General features: G+C 46.1%; 1 protein-coding gene across 2 annotated transcripts in view; it reads right to left on the reverse strand.

The window, feature by feature from the left end:
- ARFGEF2 (ADP ribosylation factor guanine nucleotide exchange factor 2) overlaps positions 1 to 2,085 on the reverse strand; it is a 101,171-nt gene extending 99,086 nt beyond the window's left edge. The window contains exon 1 of one of the 2 annotated variants that reach the window (XM_044262878.1): positions 1,894 to 2,085. In XM_044262878.1, coding sequence (XP_044118813.1) covers positions 1,894 to 2,014 — 121 coding nt within the window. In that variant the 5' untranslated portion in view covers positions 2,015 to 2,085. The remainder of the gene's footprint in view (positions 1 to 1,893) is intronic. The other variant, XM_044262879.1, reaches the window with a different exon arrangement.
- Between the last annotated feature and the right edge of the window lie 22,155 nt (positions 2,086 to 24,240).

Consider the following 24,240-nt stretch of genomic DNA (forward strand, 5'->3'; position numbering starts at 1 on the left):
ATCAGTTCTTTCTTACAATTCACTACTAAAACATTGAACATGCATTCCACAGTTTGGGTTGGAAAAACCCGAACCTCTGAACAAAGATATGATGCAAAAGTATCTAACAAGCTCTCAGTGTTTTGACCCTTTATGACCCATAAGACAATTTTATAAGTAGGTTCCAACAATGGGATACACAGTTTGATGAAAATCTTATGTCAGGTCTTCTGAAGGAGGAATGAAAACATCTCTGTCAGATTACTATTTTTAAATTTCTGCAACAATACTCTTAAAGTAGTATGGAGAGGCGAGAATCCAGGCAGATTTGAAAATGGAGTTATAAGTATTGGGTTCTTGTGTAACAAACTGCTTTGTAGTGCTTATCCTGCATTCCTGATAAAACAATATCCAACAGTTAGCCTTGATTTTCTGAACAGAAAAGATTTACAAATCCAAATCTTAGTAAATTCCTCCAATTGATCCTGGATTTCACAGGACTAACATCTGTTTCCAGATTATCTAAGCAACAACCACCTCTCCATCAATAGTTCTTGACCCTTGAGGGAGCCTCAGACCCTTCTGAGAACCAGATGAAAGCCATGGACCTTCCCCCCCAAGAAATGCAGAGTTCACGAGCTCGTCCCTAGGCCTCAAGAAAAGAATTCCAGCACTATACCTCATAACAAATGTAGTGAGAAAAGTGATGGCAACTCTCTGACAGAAAAATCAAATTTTCCATTTACTCAGTCAATTTGTTAGGAAAAAACAAGTCTTTTTATAGATTCCAAACCAAAGGCATGGGAAGGGGGGGGGGTGAATTAGCTTGAAGCTAGCCCTGGGCAAATGTATTGATCCTAACTGTGCAGAACTCTCTTCTCCAGAAACTCCACATGGTGGGTACTTCTTGCCTTTCAGGACTCAGCTCAAATGTCACCTCCTCAGAAAGAATTACTTTCTTGACAACCTATCAAAAGCAGTCATCAGGCCCTCTTTATCACATCTTGCTGTTTGACTTTCACAGAAGTATTTATCAGTATTCAAAAAGTCTCATTATTTTTTGGTTGTTGCTTCTCCTTTTAGAGTATAATCGCCACAAGAGTAAATACCTTGTCTGTCTTGTTCCCTACTGTACCCTCAGTGCCCATCACGGAACCTAGCAGACAGTGGACATTTGATAAATATTTCAATGATCAAAACTAAAAGACAGCATGTTGATGTTGTAATCAATTACTAAGGGTTTAACTAGCTATGAGTTAGAGTTCTCATCCTCTTTCCGCAATCTGTGGGTCCATTCAATCAACACCTACCACGTGCCCGGCACTACTGCAGGTGCAGGGGCTCCAGCAGTGTATTAAACAGACAGGTCTCTTTGCCCTCACAGACCCTCTATTTTAGTGAACTGCCCGCAATAAGGAGATCTCTTGCACCTATCTAGGAAGTGTAGAATATGACGGAATTATGGGAGAGCCCCAAATGAAAAGAAAACATTCTCCAATCCGGGACTTCGAAAGCAAGCCTCAGGGGTTTCCCTAAACCAGTTGAGCAGCTTTTCCCACCTGCTCTGCTCACGTGGGGAACCCTAACTAGAAGATAGCAAGTAAAGAAAAAACTTGGGGCAAGGGCTTCTGCTTCTGAGGGTGGTGAGGGGGAGGAACCAGGAAACAGGACGGCAAGGAGTCGTGGCAAGAGCCCTGGGCTGGGAAGCTGGAGGGCTAGTACCAGCTTGTCACTAACTTGCTAGGTGACCTTGGGCCAGTCCCGAGCTGCCAGGGCATCTGTTTCCCCCGGGTATCATAAGAGGGCCAGGAAGGTGGGATTCGAGGTCAGGGGAGGTGGAGGCCAGGAGGCCGGGCGGGGTAACGGCCGGCGTGGGGAGGCCGGCGCGGGGCCGGGCCGGAGCGGCTCACCCACCGAGCGCCACCTGGCAGGCCCTGCGCAGCTGGGAGTGCTGGGGCCGCTTCACCTCCTTGTCGGCTAGGATCTTCTCCAGGGCCCGGGACACGAACATGCTCTTGGTCTGGCTCTCCTGCATGGCCCCGGCCCGGCGGGGGCTGGCAGCCCCGCGGGCGGGCGGCGCGAGCAAGCGGGCGAGAGAGGCTGCGGGCCCGGCGTCCCGGCCAGCACCGGCCGCGTCCGTCCGCGCCGCCCCGTCAGGAAGCTACGCCGCGGCCCCACGGCGCCGCCATGTTGGAGCGCGTCACGTGACCACGTGACTGGCGGGGCCGCTACGGCCGCCGCGCGTCTGTCGACCCCGTGACCTCCTGCGGGGCGGGGCCTGCGGCTGGGGGTGGGGCCGATGGGCAAGGAGGGGCGGGGCGAAAGAGAGAGGAGTGGGAAAAAGAAGGTGGGGTAGGCGAGTGGAGGTGTAAAAAGGCTGGAGGGGATGAGCAGGACAGGAGAAGGGGGAGAGGGAGGACAGGTGGGGAAGGGGGCGAATGGAGGTGAAGGGCTGAGGGGAGAGAGGAGGTGGGAAGAGGAGAGCTCAGGAGAGGAAAAGAGGGGAAAGGAGGTGAGGACAAGGAGAGAAAATACGGGGAGGAGGGGGCGTTGGGAGAAGGAAAGAGGAATGAAATGGAAGAGGAAGTGGGGTGGGGGAGAAGTGTGAGAGAACGGCAGGAAAACACGGAGGGAGAAGGAGAGAGGAAGGGAAAGGAACGGGTGGAGGGAAAGAGGAGGTGAATAGAAGGCCGGAGGAGAAGGGGTATTCATGGACGCTCTTAGACACAGGGTCTCGCGGTGCCTGTTGGCGGGGCTCACACCTTCCCCCCCCCCCGCCCGTCGCAGCCGTGGAGCCCAGGCCCGGCCATCCAGTTCAGTGAACTGTGCGTTTCGTGCCGTCTCCGTGCACCTCCCTTCGGAGTGTGTCCGTCCACGTTCATAAATCTGTGGTTCTCCTCGGTGGTGTGCACGGGGCAGGGGTGTTAGGGGCGTCTGACAGGAAGAAACCAGGGATCAGCAGTGTCCCACAGTCTTCAAGTGAGTGTAAGGAGACAAAAGTCTGGCCGCAGGGCCCCTTGCCTTCTATCCCACCGCCAGTGATGTCACAACACCGTTGGTGATGCCCCCTGGAGCCCTTCTTTTCACACCCCCTGCATCCCTCCCAGGGAGCCTTGATGCTGAGCAGGGTTCCTGCAAGGACAGTGTCTTTCTTGAAAACCCCAGCAACTTCCCAGGCAGGCATGCTCAAATGCTCTGGTCTCAGCTCAAACATCTCAGGAGGCTCTCCCTGACCGCTGGGTATACAGGACCGCCCCCCCCCAATTTAATGTGTTTTTACAACACTTTCTGGACTTTTGCACTTACCGACTTACATGTTGTCAGACTAGGGTATAGGCCGCAAAGGGTCAGCATTCTCCCCAGGGCCTGGTCCAGAGCCAGGTAGAATGCTTCATGGCCATAAATTCCATAGGTGTAGCGCAGTTTTGCAGCTCTTCTCATCAGGAAGTGAAGTTTGTTTCTCTACCCCCCTTGGAGCAGTTTTGTGGCTTGTCTTGACTAATGGAACGTGGTGAAAGTGAGCCTGGGCACCAAGAGGCCTCAGATGCTCAGGAACGTAATGAAGAAAGAGCACACACAGAGAGAGGTCCTGTCCTCCAAGTCGTCCCAGAGCCCCTAGCCCCGCCAACTCACTAGCTGATTGCAGCACCTTGAATAACCCTTGTGAGGTCAGCAGAACTTCACAGCCAAGCTACAGAATAACAGAAAGCAACACATTTTTGCTAGGCTGACCCACTATATTTGGGGTTTGTTTGTTACGCAGCAGTGCATTACTGAGACACCTCTCAATCCATACATGTCGAATGAATGAGTGAATGAATGGATGTGTGAAACGCTCCAACAAAGCAGTACAAGCCACAAACTAATATGTTTTGTGCCATCCCCCACAGTGAGGTCAGGCCATGCCCCTTCCTGCTGAAAACCCACAGTTACTCTCAATAGCCCTTGGAATGGACTCTAAGAATCTCACCATGCCTGACTTCTCTGCCCTCATCTCTCTTTTCCCTTCTTCCTCCTCAGGACTCTGGCGCCATTCTGGATTCGTTTTTCTTCCTATTAATGGCTTCCTTACATGCCTCCTAGTCCATGCTTCTCAATGAAGCCAGTACCAACCCGAGGGACCTTTTGAAATTTTATTTTCATGAGTGGGGAGCAGATTGCTTGACAACATCCTCTAGAGAGCTGGACAATCCTATGTAGTCTCGTGTGGCTTCAGTAGATATTCTTGGAGGTGAAAAGCCTATTAATTGTCACCTGAACCTAGAACGTATATCTGCTTGACATATAAACACAAAGCATTTTTTGTAGCCTGAATATATATCGAATTTTCCAGGAATGCGACTATTACTGTAGCTCAAGAGAAAACTGCATTTTGTCTGGAACTTTACCAAATGTTGCTCTCCATTTCAAAACCACATTACGACCATTTGTGCCGGCTCTGGTATTTGAGTCGCCACAACAGCACCTCCGACCAGTCTGCAATGGTCATGATCCAGGGAATTCTACTTTTAGGTTCCGGTATCTGACGGCTTTATTTTATCTCTTAGTGTAATTGTGCCTTGGCATTTATATACTGGAATGAATTTTCAGATTGTACATCTCTTTCCTTTTGTTTTGGCTTTGTTTCTTGTTACTTTTTTTAAAAAAAGATTTTATTTATTTATTTGAGAGAGAGAGTGAGCAAGAGAGAGAGCAAGAGAGAGAGAACACAAGCAGAGGAGGGGCAGAGGGAAAGGGAGAAGCAGGCTGCATACTGAGCAGAGCCTGGATCAAGCCCTTGATCAGAGCCCCGGATCAAGACCTGAATCGAAGGCAGATACAACCAACTGAGCCATCCAGGTGTCCCTTTTGTTAACTTTTTAAAATTACATGTGTGGAAAGAATCTGTTATCTATGAATTTTGTTTCAGAATAGTCAACAGAGGGCTTGTGATTATAAAAAAAAAGGAGTGCAGTGTCTGTTGGGGTTGGAAAGCATATCTGGCTGACATCTTCCCGTCATTCTGTTCCCAGCTCCAGGGTCACCCATGAGGGAAGCTTTCACCAACCTCCTGCACCACTAGATTCCATGTCATCTTGATTTATTTTCTTTATCACACGAAACTCAATTTGAAATGGAGGTATTTATTTATTTGTGTATTAGTTATTTATTGCTGCATCATTACCTGAGCCTGTAAAACTACCTGAACACTTAATGGCTGAAACTCAAACATTTATTGGAGCACCTGGGTGACTCAGTCTGTTGGGTATCAAACTCTTGATTTTGGCTCAGGTCATGATCTCAGGGTCATGAGCTCGAGCCCCACATCAGGCTCTGCGCTCAGTGGGGAGTCTGCTTAAGATTCTTCCTCTCCTGCCCGTCTCCCCCAGCCCATTTGCTCTCGTTCTCTCTCTAAACAACATCAACAAACATTTATTGCCTCATAGTTCTGTGGAGTTTGAGAGCAGCTTGGGTAGTTCTGGCTCAGGAGCTCCCACTAGTGGTAGTCAAGCAGTCAGCTGGGGCTGTGGTCATCTGAAGGCTCGACTGGGGCTGCAGAAGCTGCTTCCAGGGTGGCTTACTCACATGGCTATTGGCTGCAGATTTCAGTTAGTCATCTTTGCAGGGAGCTGCTTTAATGTGCTTGTGAAATGGCACCTCACTGTCCCCCTGCAAGGGATCCAAGAGGGAAAAAAAAAGAGAGAGAGAGAGAGAGAGAGAGCAGCCCCAGGAAGCTCCAGCGATGGTTCTATGACTTGTCTCTGAGGTGGCTTACCATGCAGACTGGTTAAGGTCTATTGGAGACTGGACTGTGGTTGATGTAAATGTCAGTGGTACAGTTTTGCGATGGGGAATGACATTTGGCAAAGTTCTAGACAAAATACAGTTTTCTTTTGATTTGCATAGAGTTGCTTTATTTTTTTTTTAAAGATTTTATTTATTTATTTGACAGAGAGAGATCACAGGCAGAGAGGCAGGCAGAGAGAGAGAGAGGAGGAAGCAGGCTCCCCGCTGAGCAGAGAGCCCGATGCGGTACTCGATCCCAGGACCCTGAGATCATGACCTGAGCCGAAGGCAGCGGCTTAATCCACTGAGCCACCCAGGCGCCCTGCATAGAGTTGCTTTAAAAGTGAGTGACTAAGTCCAGCCCACACTGAAGAGGAGAAAAATTAGGCTCCCCCTTTTAAAAGAAAGGTCTCTTTTCACATGAGTTTGTTTGCTTATTATCTCCTCTTCCCCAGGTCGAACATACATCCATATAGAGACATTGACTGTCTTGCTCACAGCTCTATGCCACAGCACGTAGGAGGTGCTCAGTAGCTATTTATGGATGAATAGAGGTGGGTGGTTTGGGGTCCATAGGACTTAATAATTTCATTAGCGACTTCTGTATTTCTATGGTAGGCACAGTAATGGTCCCCAAAGATAGCCACATCTCAATCTCCTGAACTTGTGAAGCTTACAGAGCAAAAGGGACTTCTTTCTGTTTTGTTTTTTAAGATTTTATTTTTTTTTGTGAGAGAGAGAGAGCATGAGCAGGGGATAGGGGTAGAGAGAGAAGCAGAATCTCTGCTGAGCAAGGAGCCTGACACGGGGCTCAATCCCAGGACCCTGGGATCACGACCTGAGCCAAAGCAGACACCCAATTGACTGAGCCACCCAGGCACCCTGTTTTTGTTTGTTTGTTTGTTTGTTTTTTTACTAATCTCTATGCCCAGCATGGGGCTTGAACTCACAACCCTGAGATCAAGAGTCACATGCTCTGCTGACTGACCCAGCCAGGCACCACATGAAGGGAACTTTGAAGGCGTGATTAAGTCAAGAGTTTTGAAATGGGGAAATCATCCTAAATTACCTGGCTGGCTTAAAAAATCATAAGAGTCCGGGCACCTGGGTGGCTCAATGGGTTAAGCCGCTGCCTTCAGCTCAGGTCATGATCTCAGGGTGCTGGGAACGAGTCCCGCATCGGGCTCTCTGCTCAGCAGGGAGCCTGCTTCCTTCTCTCTCTCTCTCTGCCTGCCTCTCTTCCTACTTGCGATCTCTCTCTGTCAAATAAATAAATAAAATCTTTAAAAAAAATCATAAGAGTCCTTATTAGAGGGACACATGAGGGCCAGTGTCAGAAGAAGCTGAGATGTTGGAAGTGGAGGTGGTGGTCATGTGGGACCACAAGCCGAGGAACACAGGCAGCCTCTAGAAGCTTGAAAAGGTGGAGAAATGCGATCTCTCTTGGTGCCCCCACAAGGAACACCACCCTGCTGGGGTGTCTGGGTGGCTCAGTAGATTAAGTGGTTAAGCACCTGTCTTCAGCTCCCATCATGATCCTGGGGTCCTGGGATGGAGCCCCGCATCAAGCTCCCTGCCCAGTGGGCAGCATTCTTCTGCTCACCCTGCTGTGTGTGCTCTCTCTCTCTCTCTCTCAGTCAAATAAATGAATAAAATCTTAAAAAGAAAAAAAAAGGAAGACAACCCTGCTGATCCACTGTACACCTCTGGCCTCCCAAACGATGAGAGAATAAATTGGTATTAAGCCACTAAATTTGTGGTAATTTGTCACAGAAGTTAAATTTGAATTTCAGGTAAACCAGGAATATTTTTTTTGAGTGTAAGTATGTCTCATGCAATAACTGAGACATTGTAGGGGCGCCTGGGTGGCTCAGTGGGTTAAGCCACTGCCTTCGGCTCAGGTCATGGTCTCAGGGTCCTGGAATCAAGTCCCGCATCGGGCTTTCTGCTCAGCAGGGAGCCTGCTTCCTCCTCTCTCTCTCTGCCTGCCTCTCTGCCTACTTGTGATCTCTCTCTGTCAAATAAATAAATAAAAAATCTTAAAAAAAAAAAATTAACTGGGACATTGTTATATTTTTTTAAAAATCACCTGAAATTAAAATGCCTGAAATTAAAATATAGTACAATATTTTGTACAATATTACATAGTGTTAATATTAACAATATTAAATTAATAATTTTATAATTAAATAAAATTAATAATTATAAAATAATTATAAGAATATAAAAATAAATACATAAAAATATAAATAAACAAAAATAAATATTGTTTAAATTATTAAACAATATTAAAATATTATATATAAATATATAAAATATATAAAAATAAATATATAATATATAAAAATATATAAAATATTTAACTATATTAAAATATTGTTATATTTTTTAAAAATCACCTAAAAGATGCCTGAAATTAAAATATAGCTGGAGGGAATATATACATATGTATATAAAAAAACTAGGGGGGTGCCTGCCTGGATCATTTGGAAGAGCATGCAACTCTTGATCTTGCGGTCATGAGTTCAGGCCCCGCAGTGGGTGTAGAGATTACATAAAAAATAAAATAAATCAGGGCGTCTGGAGGGCTCAGTCGGTTAAACGTCTGTCTTCGGCTCAGGGCACGATCTCAGGGTCCTGGGATAGAGTCTCACATCAGGCTCCCTGCTCAGCAGGGGAGCCTGCTTCTCCCTCTCTCTCTGTGCTCTCTCTTTCTCTCTCACTCTCTATCTCAAATAAATAAATAAAATCTTAAAAAAAATAAAATAAAATGAAACAATACAATGAAACTGGATATATTGGGTTTTATCTAACAGCCAGAAGCCATATTGGACCCACGAGGCAACGTGAAACAGAAGTTTTCCTCAGCAGAGCAACAAGAGCGAAGGTGCCTGGGTCCCTGACATTCTGGAGAGCCTTGCCTGTTCTGGGGTGCTTACCTATTGGCTTTTACATGAGGTAGACATAAGCACCTTTTATTTTTTAGTTCCCTGTCTCTTGCCTCTGAACGTAGTCCTACCTACTAAAACTGGCAGCCAGCAGAGTGTGTTTTGACTCCTGCTTTCCTCTGAGTAATGTCTCAACTTCGTAGCATGAGCCAGTCACCTGAGGCCCTGGTGGCTGTGCCTCCAGCCGGCCTTTCCAGAGGCTGGTCTAGTTTCTTCCTGGTACACACAGACTCTTTGTATGCCTCACTGTCCCAGAGGGCTCGCCCCTGTACCCCACAGAGCTCCTGTGTGTCTCTGTTCCCTTTGAAACTTTTATTTTCCATGTTTGCTTTACGGCAAAACCCAAGTGCAGCCTCCCCTGATTCCTGTCCCAGGGCTGGGGAGGCTGCTTGAGGCAGAAGTCCTGTTTGGTGGCAGCCTTCTATTTAGAGGAAGCCTCAGAGGTAGACTTGGAAGGCTCTCTCCAAAAGAAGTTATGTATGTGGCAGTTGCAGTCTGTTTGTGTACCTGTGTCCAGTCGCACTAAATAAATAAATAAATAGTCAACTTGTTTGGTGTAAATATTTAAGATGCCACCGTTATGGGGTTTTGCTCTTTGTTTGTTTGCCTCTGGATCACAATTTGGACTCCCTGAGAAGAAGAGGACCCAGAGACAAGGATTTGAGTGTGTTTAGGAGGTGATCCCAGGACACAGTCTGGGGGGGGGGTGGAGATGGAGCCAATACAGGTGTGGTATCAAGCCAGTCACCCCCGAGGATAATCTGGGGTCCCACCCCCCCTTGGAGAACTCCAGGAGCCAGTACAGAGGGGCCCAGAGAAGAGATGAGAAAGCCAGGCCACCCATTCGTCTAGTTCCCACCTATTATTGCCTAAGGGGTGCTTTGGGGCTTGAATTCTGCACCCCAGACTGACCAAGCCCACAGCATCCTCCAGCCAGCAGAGGTGAGTAGCCAGGGCAGATCGCTGGGCCCCCAACACTGCCTGCTATATATGCTCTTTGGGTACTTTTTGTTTTTAAATATACCAGACCCTGGCCTGAGTGCTCTCCTGGGGCACGGAGATGTGCTCGGCCAAGCACAGGGCAGACCGGAAGTGCCAGTGGGTTGATACTCTTGGGAGAGGCACCTAATGATGACCAGCGAGGTCTGAGGTGTGTTCTGCTATTTCCCAGAGGTCCTCAGGCTCCCTGGCCAGATTGCGCACCCCATTGAGGCTTCCTTCCTTCCGTGTCTCACTTCCCCATTCACCTGCTGGTGCCTCCCAAATATAATATGGACACCCCAATCCTTACTTCAGAATGTGCTGGGGAGCCCAACTGTGGTCTACAGAATGATAGCTGTCCTAGGACACCCAAGTCCTAATCCCCAGGACCTGTGAAAATGTGACCTAACGGGCAACGGGATGAAATTAAGGATTTTGAGATGGGAAGATTATTCTGGATTATCTACATGGGCTAACTATAAATCACGAGAGTCCTGATAGGGCGTTTAGCTGCCTCAGTTGGTTAAGCAACCGACTCTTGGTCTCGGCTCAGGTCATGATCTTGAGGTCCTGAGTTGGAGACCAGCATCTGGCTCTGGGCTCAGTGGGGAGTCTGCCTGGGATTCTTTCTCTCACTTTCCCTCTGCCCCTCACCCCCTTTCTCTAAAATAAAATAAGACAAAGCTTTAAAATAAAAAAGAGGGCACCTGGGTGGCTCAGCGGGTTAAGCTGCTGCCTTCGGCTCAAGTCATGATCTCAGGGTCCTGGGATCGAGTCCCACATCGGGATCTTTGCTCAGTAAGGAGCCTGCTTCCCCCTCTCTCTCTGCCTGCCTCTCTGCCTACTTGTGATATCTGTCTGTCAAATAAATAAATAAGATCATAAAAAAAATTAAAAAGAGTCCTTATAAGTGAAAGAGGCAGAGGCAGAGAAGGGAGCAGTGATAGAAACAGAAGTCAGAGGGATGCTGTTGCTGGCTTTGAAGAGGGAAGGGGGCTGTGAGCCAAAGGACGAAGGGTGCCTCTAGAATTTGGAATAGGCAGGAAAACAGATTCTCCCCTAGAACTTGTAGAAGGGAACACAGCCCTACCAGCACCTTGAATATGGCCCCGTGAGACCCATTTCAGACTTCTGACTTCTAGAACTGCCAGGTAATAAATTTACAGTATTTTATGCCGTTAGGTTTGTGGCAATTTGTTACAATTTACCCCCAAAACTTAGCGGCTTAAGACAACAATTTATTACTTCTCATCATTCTGGGCTTGCCCAGGATCAGCTGGGCGGTTGTTCTGTCGTGGGTGGTGTTGGCTGGATCAGCGGCTGGCAGGGATCACACAGGCCTGGGATATCCAGAATGGTTTGCTAGCACATCTGGCACCTTGTGGGGGACAGCCGAGGTCCTGGGACAGCTGGGGCCGCTGGCCTCTCTCCCCTAGACTCAGGGTCTGTCCCGGTGTGACCTCACCGCGGGGTCTCCCGGCAGCGTATCCAGCCTTCTCATGCGGAGGCTCAGGGTTCCTCAAAATGCAAAAAACAAAGCTACTAGGCCTTTTTAAAGCTGAGTCTTCGGAAGGCCCAGCACCCTTTCCGTTGCATCCTATGGGGTAAGTCAAGGCAGGAGATCAGGCCAGAATGGATGTTTGAAGAGCCGTGCGGGGCAAATGAATACAAAGACATGGCTGATGACGGTCATTTATGACAACAGCTGCCACACGGCTCTTTCCCAAATACCCGAGGATCTCCTGGGACTGAAAACAGTGAAGAAATCCCACCCATTTGGCAAATCCCACCCATCCGATGCACTGGTAAAGAGGGCAGATGCCAGATGCACATTGTCTGCGTTTGAATCTTGTCTTCTACTTGCCGGCTGGGTCACCCCCGGCCAGTTACTCATACTTTCCTGTCTCGGTTCCCTTATCAATGCCTTCATCGTGCAGTGCCTGGCTTGTGGCGTGTCTTGTGAGAATACAAGTCAATGTGTAGCAAGCCCTTCACACAGCACGTGGCCTGTAGCAGGTAGTCTGTGCTGGTTCTTACCCGGAGGGCCAGTTTTTTACTTTATCTGCAGATACCCACTGGACAGAGCGTGGTCTGCAGTTCGGGAGAGGATACAAAGAGGAAAAGATAGGGTTTCCAGAATTGTATGCTCTATTATTGTTGGGGGGAGCTGCGCTTAGAAAATAAGACACAGTCAAGGTTGAAATGACACAAGAAATAAAGTATGGCATAGGCAAATCCGTAGATACAGAAAGAGGGTCAGTGGTTTTCAGGCACTAAGGCGGGGGGATGGGAGTGACTGCCCATGGCAGTTTCTTTTGCAGGCGATGAAGATGTTCTAAAATTAGATGGCGGTCACGGTTTCACAACTCGGAGTATACCAGAAAGCCCGGAATTGTACACCTTTAAAGGGATAAGTTGTATGACACATGAATTCGATCTCAACAAAGCTGTTTAAGATCAAGACAACACAGGGGACAAAAAAACTCCATGATGCGGAAATCTGAGAGCTCAGAGAGGCTCGTTTACCCAGTGCTTGCCACTGCTCGGGACTCTTCTACATGCTTTGCTTCAGTGAACTCATCTAATCCTCACAACTACCCCAGGAGATGTGTATGAATATCAGCCCCTTTTACAGAAGAGAAAACTGAGGCTGTCTGAGCCCTCTTGTCCAAGGCCACACCATGTAGGGGAGCCACAGGGCAGGAGCAGGATATGAGCGGTGCTTTGGCCTAACTTGGGTGGAGAGGAGAGGGGCAGACCTTTGCTTCTGCTCCAACAGCTTACGGTTCTTGTATTCTGTTCTAGGTCCTGGGGGCCCTGCAGTGAACAAAATGCCCAAGTCCCTACCTTCACGGAACTTAATTTCTGCTGTGGAGAAACAGACGATAACACTTAAACTAATGTGGGGTCTGGTTAAAGCCTTATGGGTGTATTTTGAATTTTTACCGGGAATTAGTTGGGTGGTAGGTTTTTTTTTTTTTCTTGTAAATATTTTATTTATTTATTTGACATAGAGAGAGACAGCAAGAGAGGAAACACAAGCCAAGGGAGAGGGAGAGAGAGAAGAAGGCTTCCTGTCAAGCAGGGAACCCAATATGGGACTTAGGACCCCGAGATCATGACTGGAGCTGAAGGCAGAAGCTTAATAACTGAGCCACTCAGCCATCCCTGTGGTGGTAGTTTTAAAGTATGTCCACAACGTCCACACTCTGCTTTGAAACTCAGTGGGCTTTTAGGACCCTATCCACTTATAAACTATGGCAGAAGGGGCGCTATGTGGCTTCTGCATCTGGGTCAGAAAAAAGCGATCTAGGGGTGCCTGGAGGGGCTCAGTTGGTTGTGTCTACCTTCAGCTCAAGTCATGATCTGAGGGTCCTGGGACTGAGCCCCATGCCAGCTCCCTGCTCAGCAGGGAGTTTGCTTGCCTCCCTCTCCCTCTGCTGCTGCTCCCCTGCTTGTGCTCTCTCGCTCGCATGTGCACGCTTTCTCAAATAAATAAATGAATTAACTATTTTAAAAATATGGAAATAGTTGCTGGAGGGGGTGGGAGGGATGCGGCGTCTGGGGTGATGGACACTGGGGAGGGTATGTGTTGTGGTGAGCGCTGGGTATTGGGTAAGACTGATGAATCCCAGACTTGTACACCTGCAACAAAATACATTATATGTTAATAATAAAAAAAATTGAAACAAAAACCCCCCAAACACACGCAAAAAACCCCAAACACATGCAAAACAACAACTAACTAACTAACTAACTAAAGTAAATGCCTGAGTAGCTCAGTCAGTGAAGTGTCCGCCTTGGGCTCAGGTCATGATCTTGGGGTCCTGATCGACCCCTGCATCAGGCTCCCTGCTTAGGGGGAGCCTGCTTCTCCCTCTGCCTCTCCCCCCAGCCTGTGTTCACTCTCTCTCTCAAATAAATAATCTTAAATAAGTAAATCTTAAATAAGTAAATACACAAACAAACAAATAAAAAGGTGATTTAGTTTCCACCTTGTTCATGGGAACATTCATGCCTGAACCCTGGAGTTGCCCTGTAACCAGGCACACTTTGCTGGGGCCCCACACCGTGAGGAAGCCCAGAATAGCCCACGCAGAGAGCCCCCATGGTGAGAGGGAGGTGCCGGGCCGCCCCCCGCAAAGAAAGAGAAGGATGTTATGAACTCCAGCTCCAAGACTGCACCTTCCAGCCCATACTCCTCACAAGCAAGGTCAGCCTCTCTGAAACCTCTTGGTATATCCACTGGTCTTTCCCCAGAAGGGAAAGGACGACCCTGCACCCCACATCCATCTGCCGCCTCGATGCAATTTGCGTCTTGGCCACAAGAGTGCGACAATGTTCAAGAAGTTCAGAGGAACTCACCACCGGGTCTGTCTACTCCTCTAGGAAAAAGAGGTGCGGAAAAGGTTTTGGCCTCATCATTTTGCCTGAGACTCATTCTCATGAGCTGCCTGGCACCAGAAGAAAGTCTGACAGCGATGGTACGGGTTCTGGTTTACGGGATCCCTCACCACATTTACCATGACCCCACCTCTCAAAGGACAGGGACTTTCCTGAATGTATTTTCATTGCCAGCCTTAGAGAGAATCAGCCCTGTTTGATTCTGATACACCGATACTTCTGCCCTGTGACCTCCCCATCACATCTATGACCTTCTCTACTGTCCCCTTTCCTCATTTCTGTGCCTTTCTGCAGTGCGAGCTTATGCCTTCCTCTGTGGGAAAATTTCTTAGCTTGAGTTCACCCACAGCCGCCCTTCATATCTCTTTCCCCAAAATTCTCCAAGGGGATTTAGGAATTTGCAGGGGACTGGGGGGACGAGTTCTCAGAGCCTCACAGACCTGCTGCCCCAGGTACATTGTCCTTTCGTTCCTTCATGATGGCGCTCAGACCCCATAAACCTCCTGACCTTCTGAGGGCTGCTCCTTCCTTCCCAAATATGCTTGGGTGGCCCGTGCTTATGGGCTAATTTCCAAGCTGGCCTCTGCCAGAGGTGATGGTTCTCAGGGTCTCTGGGCGCAGGAGGAGAGGGGTCCAAACCTACCCTCTGTTTTTGTTGATGCCCCAACCTGAAGAGATTTGGCAATAGAACATCTGTTCCTAAAGGTACGGAGACTCTAGGAATTTCAGACTCTGGTCTGGTAAAAAGGATCTCCCAGGCTTGTGGGCATGTAGAATTCACCTTGGCTTGCTCAGGTCTCTGCCTCCATCTGGTCTTCCCATGGTCAAATTGGTCAAAATCGATTTCTGTCTCTGAGTTCTCTTGTTGTTTGTGCCTCAGTTAAAGCCATTATCTTGCCTCCTCCCCCGAAAAGATTTTATTCATTTGTTTGAGAGAAAGAGAGAGAGAGAGAGAGAAAGAGAACTGAGCAGGAAGGGAGGGGCAGAGGGAGAGGGAGAAGCAGGCTCCCCACCAAGCAGGGAACCCCACATGGGCTCGATCGTAAGACCCCAGGATCATGACCTGAGCCAAAGGCCGACGCTTAACTGACTGAGCCACCCAGGGGCCCCCATTATCCTGGTTTTTGTTCTTCTCGGAGCCTGAAGCTTCTTAGGGTCAGAACCTCTTTTTACACATCTCAGAATTGTCTAGGGTTAGGGTACCAACATCCCCCTACTTCACACACACACAGACACACACACACACACGCACACATAGCCTCGCTAGACTGTGAGGAGGTGTGTTGTATTATTATCATTTTCTGAACCTGTTCATGGTACTTTGTGGAAAACAACACTGTAGTGAAATCTGTCTAAATTTAAACAACTGCTGTTTATTCTGATATTTTCATCCCTTTCCCTTGTTGGGGGTTGTGATGGTGGTGACAGTTAACATACTCTTTCTCCTTGAAGTAATGATGAAAACATCTCTTTGATCTTAAAGTCTTTCCTTGGTGATATAAAAAGTACATCGTCTTATGTAGGTTGCCCAATCATTTATTTCATTTTTGGGAATTTTTACTGGCCTTGAGAAGTCCAAAAGGCTGGGAACTACTGTCCGACCACAGCTGGCACAGTCCCCAGAGCAGAGAACACCCAATTGCCAGATGTCACATCAATGTCACTCTGCAGTGTGTACCCAAGAGGATTGAAAACACGTCCGCAAACTCTTGTACAAGAATGCTCACGGCAGCACTATTCACAAGATCCCACCAGTGAAACAACCCTAGTGTCCATCGACTGACGGATGGATAAAAAAGGTGTTGTGCCTCCAGACAATGGAGGATTATTTGGCCATAAAAATCAATGAAGTATTTGTGTGCACTGCCATGGGGATGAACCCTGAAAATGTCACACTCAGTGAAAGACGCCAGATGTGAAAGGATGGAGGTTGCATGATTCAACTTCTATGGAATGCCTAGAATGCGCAAATTCACAGCGGCAGAGAACAGGTTCGTTTCTCAGGGGTTTGGGAGAGATGGCAACCGGCCGTGATTATTTAATGGGTACAGAGTTTCTTTTTGGAGTGATGAAAAATTTGGACTTAGTTGTACAACTTTATGAATGTAATTGATGCCACTCAACTGTGCACTTAAAAATGACAAATCTTAGGAGAGCCTGGGTGGCTCAGTCGGTGAAGAGTCTGCCTTCAGGTCAGGTCGTGACCTCAGGGTACTGGGGTAGAGTCCAGCGTCGGGCTCCTTGCTCAGCGGGGAGTCTGCTTCTCCCTCTCCCTCTGCACCAACCTCCCGCCTTGTGCTCACTCTTTCTCAAATAAATAAATAAAATATTTTTTTAAAAATGACAAATTTTAGGGATGCCTGGTTAAGTCGTTTAGTTGGTTAAGCCGCTGCCTTAGGTTCAGGTCATGATCCCAGAGTTCTGGGATCAAGTCCCGCATCAGGCTCCTTGCTCAGCCAGGAGCCTGCTTCTCTCTCTGCCTCTGCCTGCCTCTCTGTCTGCCTGTGCTCGCTCTCTCTCTCTCTCTCTGACAAATAAATAAATAAATAAAATCTTTAAAAAATGACAAATTTTATGTTACACATATTTTACCACAGTTAAAAAAAAAAGAAAAAATGTGGAAACAATTAAAATGTCCACCAGCTAGTGAGAGGTTAAAAAAAAAATGTGGTATATCCATACACTAGAAAGGTATCAGCAGCTAAAAGGAACAAAATACTTGTCCGTTTACAGCTTGAAGCCTACAATTCCATTGATAGGAATATCCAGAAAAGGCAGATGTGTAGACAGAGAAAGGAGATTAGTGTCCCTTGGGGCTGGGGTGAGAGGGGTGGGGAGGGACAGCAAATGGGTCTGAGGGCTCTTCTCAGGGTGATGACGATGTTCTAGTCTTGTGGTAACGGCTGCACAACTCTCTACCTTTCACAAACATCAGTGAATTGTAGAGTTAAAATGAGGCGATTTCATGGTATGGACGCTACATTTCAATAAAGCTGTTTTTAAAAAAGAAGAAAATGCCAAGTGTTGGGGAGGATGTGGAGATATTGGAATCCTCGTGCCTTGTTGGTGGGAATGTAAAACGTGCAGCTGCTAAGAAGACAGCGCGGTGGTTCCTCAAAAAAAATTAAACATAGAAACTACCCGATGACCCAGCAGTTCCACTTCTGGGCATCTTCCCCGAAGAACTGAGAGCAGGGACTTGAGCAGACACTTGTACACCCATGTTCATAGCAACATTATTATTAATTTTATTTTATTAAAAAATTTTTTTGTTTGTTTATTTGAGAGAGAGAGTGAGAGAGAGCATGAGAGAGGAGAAGGTCAGAGGGAGAAGCAGACTCCCCATGGAGCTGGGAGCCTGATGCAGGACTTGATTCCAGGATTCCAGGATCATCACCTGAGCTGAAAGCTGTCGCTTCACCAACTGAGCCACCTAGGCGCCCCAATGCTATTATTAATTTTAAGTTATTTATTTATTTGAGAGAGTACACAAGCAGGAGGGAGAGGGAAATGCAGACTCCCCGCTGAGCAGGGAACCCCACGTGGGGCTTGATCTCAGGACCCAGAGATCATGACCCCAGCCAAAGGCAGATGCTTTACTGACTGAGCCACCCAGGCGCCCCCCATAGCAACATTATTCGCAGTGGCCCAAAGGTGAAAGCAACCAAGTGTCTAGTAATAGATAAATGCAAAAATAGAAAGTGTGATAGGTACCTACAATAGAATATTACTCAGCCTTAAGAAGGAAGGGAATTCTGACACAGGCTACAACATGGATGAAACTTGAAGACATTCTGTTGAGTGCAGCTACTCAGATGGGGGTAAGTACTATATGATTCCACTTCTAGGCGCTCCATGGGGGTAGTCAGACCCACCGAGAGAGAAAGTGGATTCCTGGGTGTGAAGGGCTGGGAGGGGGTGAGTGTTTCATGGCGACCGTGTTCAGTCTGCAAAGACGAAAATGTTCTGCAGCCGGGTGGTGGTGAGGGGTTTGCAACAGAGCGAATGCACTTAGTGCCACCGAGCTGTACTCTTAAAAAGGGCTAAAATGGTAAATTTTATGTTCTGTGCATTTTACCACAATTAAAAATAGAAAGGTAGGGAGTAAGCAACTGTGTCACATGCTGCTGAGTGGTCCAAGTTATGGACAGAGACGTCACCAGGATAGGAAACTACAGAATAATAGCCTTATGAATACAGACGCAAGTACCCTCCACAAAAGACCAGCAAACTGAATCTAGGAACATATGAAAAGGATTACATGCCGAAAATGTACCCTAGGAATGCAAAGTTGACTTAACGTTCAAGAATCAATTAATATAATGAACCATATCAACAGACTAATGGATAAAAACCACGTGATCATCCCATAGGTACAGAAAAAGCATTTGACAGTATCGAACAGCCTTTTATGATAAAACAAGCAAACAAACCAACCCAAAACACTAAATGAACTATAAACAGAAGGGACTTCCTCGACCCAATAAAGAACATCTGCAAAAACCCCGCAGCTAACAACCTCCTCAATGATGAAAGAATGGGGGGTGTCTGGGTAGCTCAGACGATGAAGCATCTGCCTTCAGTTCAGGACGTGATCCCAGGATCCTGGGATAGATAGACTCCTAAATCGGGCTCCCTGCTTGGCAGGGGAGCCTGCTTCTCCTTCCCCCACTCCCTTTCCTTGTGCTCTCTCTCTCTCTGTCTGTCAAATAAATAATTTTAAAAATGATGAAAGAATGAACGCTTTCTACCTGAGATCAGGAATAAGACAAGACTGTGCTCTAACCACACCTAGTAAATACTGTACTGGACATCCTAGCTGGGTCAATCAGGTAAGAAAAAAAAAAGCTATCTGGATTAGAAAGCAAGAAGTAAGACCATTCTACCTGCAAATGACATCGCCTTGTATATTATGAATGTTAAGGCATTCATTTAAAAACAATTAGAACTAATACAGCAATTCAGCAAGTTTGCAGGATATGACTGATGTAAACATCAATTAAATCTCAATAAAATACCAATAACAACTTTGCAAATGAAATTAAGTAAAAATTCTACTTACATTAGTATCAAAAAGAATAAAGCATTTAGGAATAAATTTATAGAAGAATTACAAAGCTTGTATTTCTTTTTTTAAAAAAAGATTTTATTTATTTATTTGATAGAGATCACAAGTAAGCAGGCATAGAGGCAGGCAGACAGAGGAGGAAGCAGGCTCCCCGCCGAGCAGAGAGCCCGATGAGGGGCTTAATCCCAGGACCGTAGGATCACGACCTGATCTGAAGGCAGAGGCTTTAACCCACTGAGCCACCCAGGTGTCCCAAAGATTGTATTTCTGAAAGCTACAAAACGTTGTTGAAAGAAATCATGGAACACTTAAGCAAGTGGAAAGACAGGTGGACTGGAAGACTTACCATTGTTATACGGTCAATGCTCTCTAAACTGATCTACAGATTCAAAGCAATTCCTATAAAAATCCTAGTTGGCTGCTTTTCAATTATCCTAAAATTCAGGAGGAAATGCAAGGGATTCACGATAGCCAAAACAAGCTTGAAAAGGAACAAAGTTAGAAGGCTCACAATTCCTGAGTTCGAAACTCAGTACAAGTCTATGGTAATCAAGGCAGTGCGGCATTTGTATGAGGGTAAGCATGCCAATCAATGGAATAGATCGAAAGTGTAGAAGTAAATCCTTACAGGGCGCCTGGGTGGCTCAGTGGGTTAAGCCGCTGCCTTTGGCTCAGGTCATGATCTCAGGGTCCTGGGATCGAGGCCTGCATCGGGCTCTCTGCTCAGCAGGAAGCCTGCTTCTCTCTCTCTGCCTGCCTCTCCATCTACTTGTGATTTCTCTCTGTCAAATAAATAAATAAAATTTAAAAAAAAAAAAAAGAAGTAAATCCTTACATTTATTAGTTAGTTGCTTTTTGACAAGGATGTCAAAACAATTCAGTGGGGAAATACAATTTTTTCTTTTCTTTCTTCTTTTTTTTTTGAAATTTTATTTATCTACTTATCTTAGAGAAAGAATACAATCTTTTCAATAAGAGGTATTGGGACCACTGGATATCCTCACGCAAAAGAATTAATTTGGACCACTTCCTCATGCCATATGCAAAGAATAACTCAAAATGGACCACAAACCCAAAGGTCAGGACTAAAATTATAAAATTCTTAGAAGAAAACATTGAAGCAAATCTTTGTGACCTCAGGTGGTGCAAAGTATTTATAGTGATGACACCAAGAAAGCACAAATGACTGAAGAAACAAACATAAATTGTACTTCATCCAAATTAAAAACTTTTGTGCCTCAGAGAACACCCTCAAGAGAGTGTGAAAAGACAAGCTGCAGAATGATAGAAAATGTTTGCAAATCAGATAGCTATAAGGGACTTGTATCCAGAACGTGTTAAAAACACCTACAATCCGGGGCGCCTGGGTGGCTCAGTGGAAAGCCTCTGCCTTCAGCTTAGGTCATGATCTCAGGGTCCTGGGATCGAGCCCCACGTCGGGCTCTCTGCTCAGCAGGGAGCCTTCCTCCTCCTCTCTCTCTGCCTGCCTCTCTGCCTACTTGTGATCTCTGTCTGTCAAATAAATAAATAAGTAAAATATTTTTGAAAAAACACAAAAAAAAACCCAAACAAAAAACACTTACCATCCAACAATAAAAAGGCAAGAAACCAATGGACGAGTGGGCAAAGGATTTGCATAGACATTTCTCCGAAGAAGATTTTCAAACGGCAAGTAAGCATGTTAAAGGATGACCAACATTATTAGCCATCAGGGAAATGCAAATCAAGGTACAAGGTATTACTTCACATCTGCTCATCTGACTACAATAAAGACAGGGGCACCTGGCTGGCTCAGTTGGAGAGCATGTGACTCTTGATCTCGAGGTTGTAAGTTAGAGCCCCACATTGGGGGTAGAGATTACTTGAAAATAAAATCTTGAAAAAAAGAAAAGAAAAATGGCAGACCGTCCTAAGTTTGGTGAAGCTACCGCGAGGTTGGAACCGTTGTACAATCCTGGTGGGAACAGAAAATGGTGCAGCCACTCTGGGAAATGTTCAGCAGTTCCTCAAAATATTAAACATGGGGCGCCTGCATGCCTCAGGTGGTTAAGCATCTGACTCTTGATGTCAGCTCAGGTCTTGATCTCGGGGTGGTGAGATGGAGCCCCATGTCAGCCTCCACACTCAGCGTGGCGTCTACTTAAGATCCTTTCTCCCTCACCCTCTGCCCGCACTCCCTAACTTGTGCTCACTCTCTCTAAAATGAAATAAATAAATCTTAAAAAAAAAAAAAAAAAAAAAGTTGGGGCACCTACGTGGCTCAGTCATGAAGTGTCTGCCTTCCGCTGGGGTTATGGTCCCGGGGTCCTGGGATCCAGCCCCACGTCGGGCTCCCTGCTGGTCCGAGGCCTGCTTCTCCCTCTCCCATTCTCCCTGTTTGTATTCCCTTTCTTGCTGCCTCTCTCTCTGTCAAATACATGAAAAAAATCTTTAAAAAAATAAAAAAAATTTTTAAAAAGTAAAAACAAAACAAAATGGAACACAGGGCTAATGCTTAACCCAGCCATTCCACCCTCAGGTGCATACCCAAGACAAGTAAAAATATGCATCATAAAAAAACTTGTACATGAAGGTTCATATCAGCCTTATCACAGTAGCCAAAAATTGGAAACAACCAAAATGTCCATCATTTGTTGATTGGAGAAACAAAACGTGGTCTATCCATAAAATGAAGGGTTCTTTGGCTGTAAAAAGATCCGTGGTACTGATGTATGCTACAATACGGATGCACCTTAAATGCAGTACGCCAGGCAAAGAAGCTGGTCACACACACAAAACATACTGTATGATTCCACTTATGAAACGTACAGAAGGTAAATGCGTAGAATCAGAAAGTAGGTGAGCGGTTGCTTAGGGCTGGGGGTGGGGAAAGGGAAGAGAAATGAGGTGTGACTGCTAGTAGGCATGACATTTTAAAAAAAATTTTATTTAAATTCCATTCATTGACATATAGTGCATTATTCGTTTCAGAGGCAGAGTTCAGGGATGCATCAGTTGCATACAACACCCAGCACACACCACATGCCTCCTTAAGGCCCAGTTACCCCCACATCACGTGCCTCCCCCCCCAGTTACCCCCTCCCCGTACCTGCCCCCCCACCCCCCCACCCTCTGTTTGTTTCCGATGATTTCTCTTACGGTTTGTCTCCCTCTCTGATTTCGAGGTATGACGTTTCTTTTGGGGTGTGATGAAAGAACTCTAAAAATAAATTGTGGTGATGGTTGTATGACTCTGAGAAACCAGTGAATTGTGCACGTCTAAGAGGGTCAGCTTCTGGGTGGCGCAGTTGGTTGGACGACTGCCTTCGGCTCAGGGCGTGATCCTGGAGTCTGGGGATCGAGTCCCGCATCAGGCTCCCGGCTCCATGGGGAGTCTGCTTCGCTCTCTGACCTTCTCCTCGCTCGTGCTCTCTCTCACTGTCTCTCTCTCTCAAATAAATAAATAAAATCTTAAGAGGGTCAGCTTCATGGCCTGTGAGTTACCTCTTAGTAGAGCCATTAAAAAATCGGTTAACAAGTATAAAAAGTAGATAAAAAGGCCAAAAACGAGGAGGAAGTAGTTGTGATAGAAATGGACTGTCACTTAAACTTTAAAGCAAGTTTATTAAAGGAACATTTTGAAAAGCAATTGTAGGAAAGGATTTATTGCAGAGTTTAAATTCTTCTTTTTTTAAGTGTAGAAAAATGTTAAACATACAGAAAAGTAAGGGGAAACATATGAGAACATCCATGTCTCTATCACCTAGTCCAGCAGTAATCAACTCATGGGCCATCTGGTTTTAGCTACACTGCCACCCAACCCCCTTACCCCTAAGTTTTGAAACAAATCCCAGAATCAAATTGTTCCATTAATGCAGGAATATTGTCAAGGATATTGTCCAGGGGCGCCTGGGTGGCTCAGTGGGTTAAAGCCTCTGCCTTTGGCTCAGGTCATGATCTCAGGGTCCTGGGATCGAGCCCCGCATCGGGCTCTCTGCTCAGCAGGGAGCCTGCTTCTTCCTCTCTCTCTCTGCCTGCCTCTCTGCCTGCTTGTGATCTCTGTCAAATAAATAAATAAAATCTTAAAAAAAAAAAAAGATATTGTCTACCACATCTCGTGTCTTCTTCATGAAGACCTGTGGGTAGATTTTCTTTCTTTCTAACCCTTGTACAGGAGAAGATGAGTCATTAGGCGTGGATTCCTTTCTGTTAGTGTCTTTAGGATGCCAGGCCCCTGAAAAGTCTTTGTGGTAGCAGTTTTGTGAACCAGATGAACTCCCAGCTTTATTTTCTCACCTGTGAGGATAACTAATAGTGGCCTATTTGTTATCTATTCTCCCTTCTTTCCAACTAGGAAAAGTACCAAATTTCATTTGGGGTGACACTGTGCAGAGCCAAAAGACAGCATTTCTTGGTCCCCTGTGTAGCTAGGGCTAAATCCTGGCTAATGGTTTATAAATAGAAGTTTGGGGCTAGGAGTTCTAAGAGGCTCTTTAAAGAAAACTGGGATTACAGGGTTTTCTCCCTTCCTTCCTCCTGCTACCCGGAATGTGGCTGCAATTGCTGGAGTTCCCGTAGCCATCTTGCACCATGAAGTGGTCTTGAGGGTGGAAGCCACATTCTCAGGGTAATTAAATGGGATGCTAGAAGAAGCTTCTGTTCTCAGTTCTGTGGAGCTGCCACACCAGTTCCAGACTTCCTTCCCCAAGATTTTATTTATGTAAGAGAAAAAGAAACATCTAAGTTGTTGAGGCCACTGTTATTTCTGGTCTCTCTGACCGGGAGCTACGGACGATACTTTATCAGATAGACTGCTCCTTATTTTTTCTTCTCCCTGACTCCCTCATCTATTGATTTCATCTTGCACATATTTTTATAAAACCACTTTAAATCCTTTATGGACTTAGGGTCAAAATAAATAATTTATTAAAGGGCAGCATTACACAATTGAGCACATGGATTCTTATTTCAAAGAGCAACAACAAAAACCATTTGCAGACAAAAAGTTAAACTGTGTCTTGTGATTTGCAAAACTGAAGTTTGAATCAGGAAGGAAATCCGTTGCTTATTACCACAAAGATGGGCACCACATGGAAAACCAATTTCCAACAGAGA

The sequence above is a fragment of the Neovison vison genome, chromosome 8 (assembly GCF_020171115.1).
Source record: "Neovison vison isolate M4711 chromosome 8, ASM_NN_V1, whole genome shotgun sequence".
Taxonomy (NCBI): Eukaryota; Metazoa; Chordata; class Mammalia; order Carnivora; family Mustelidae; genus Neogale; species Neogale vison.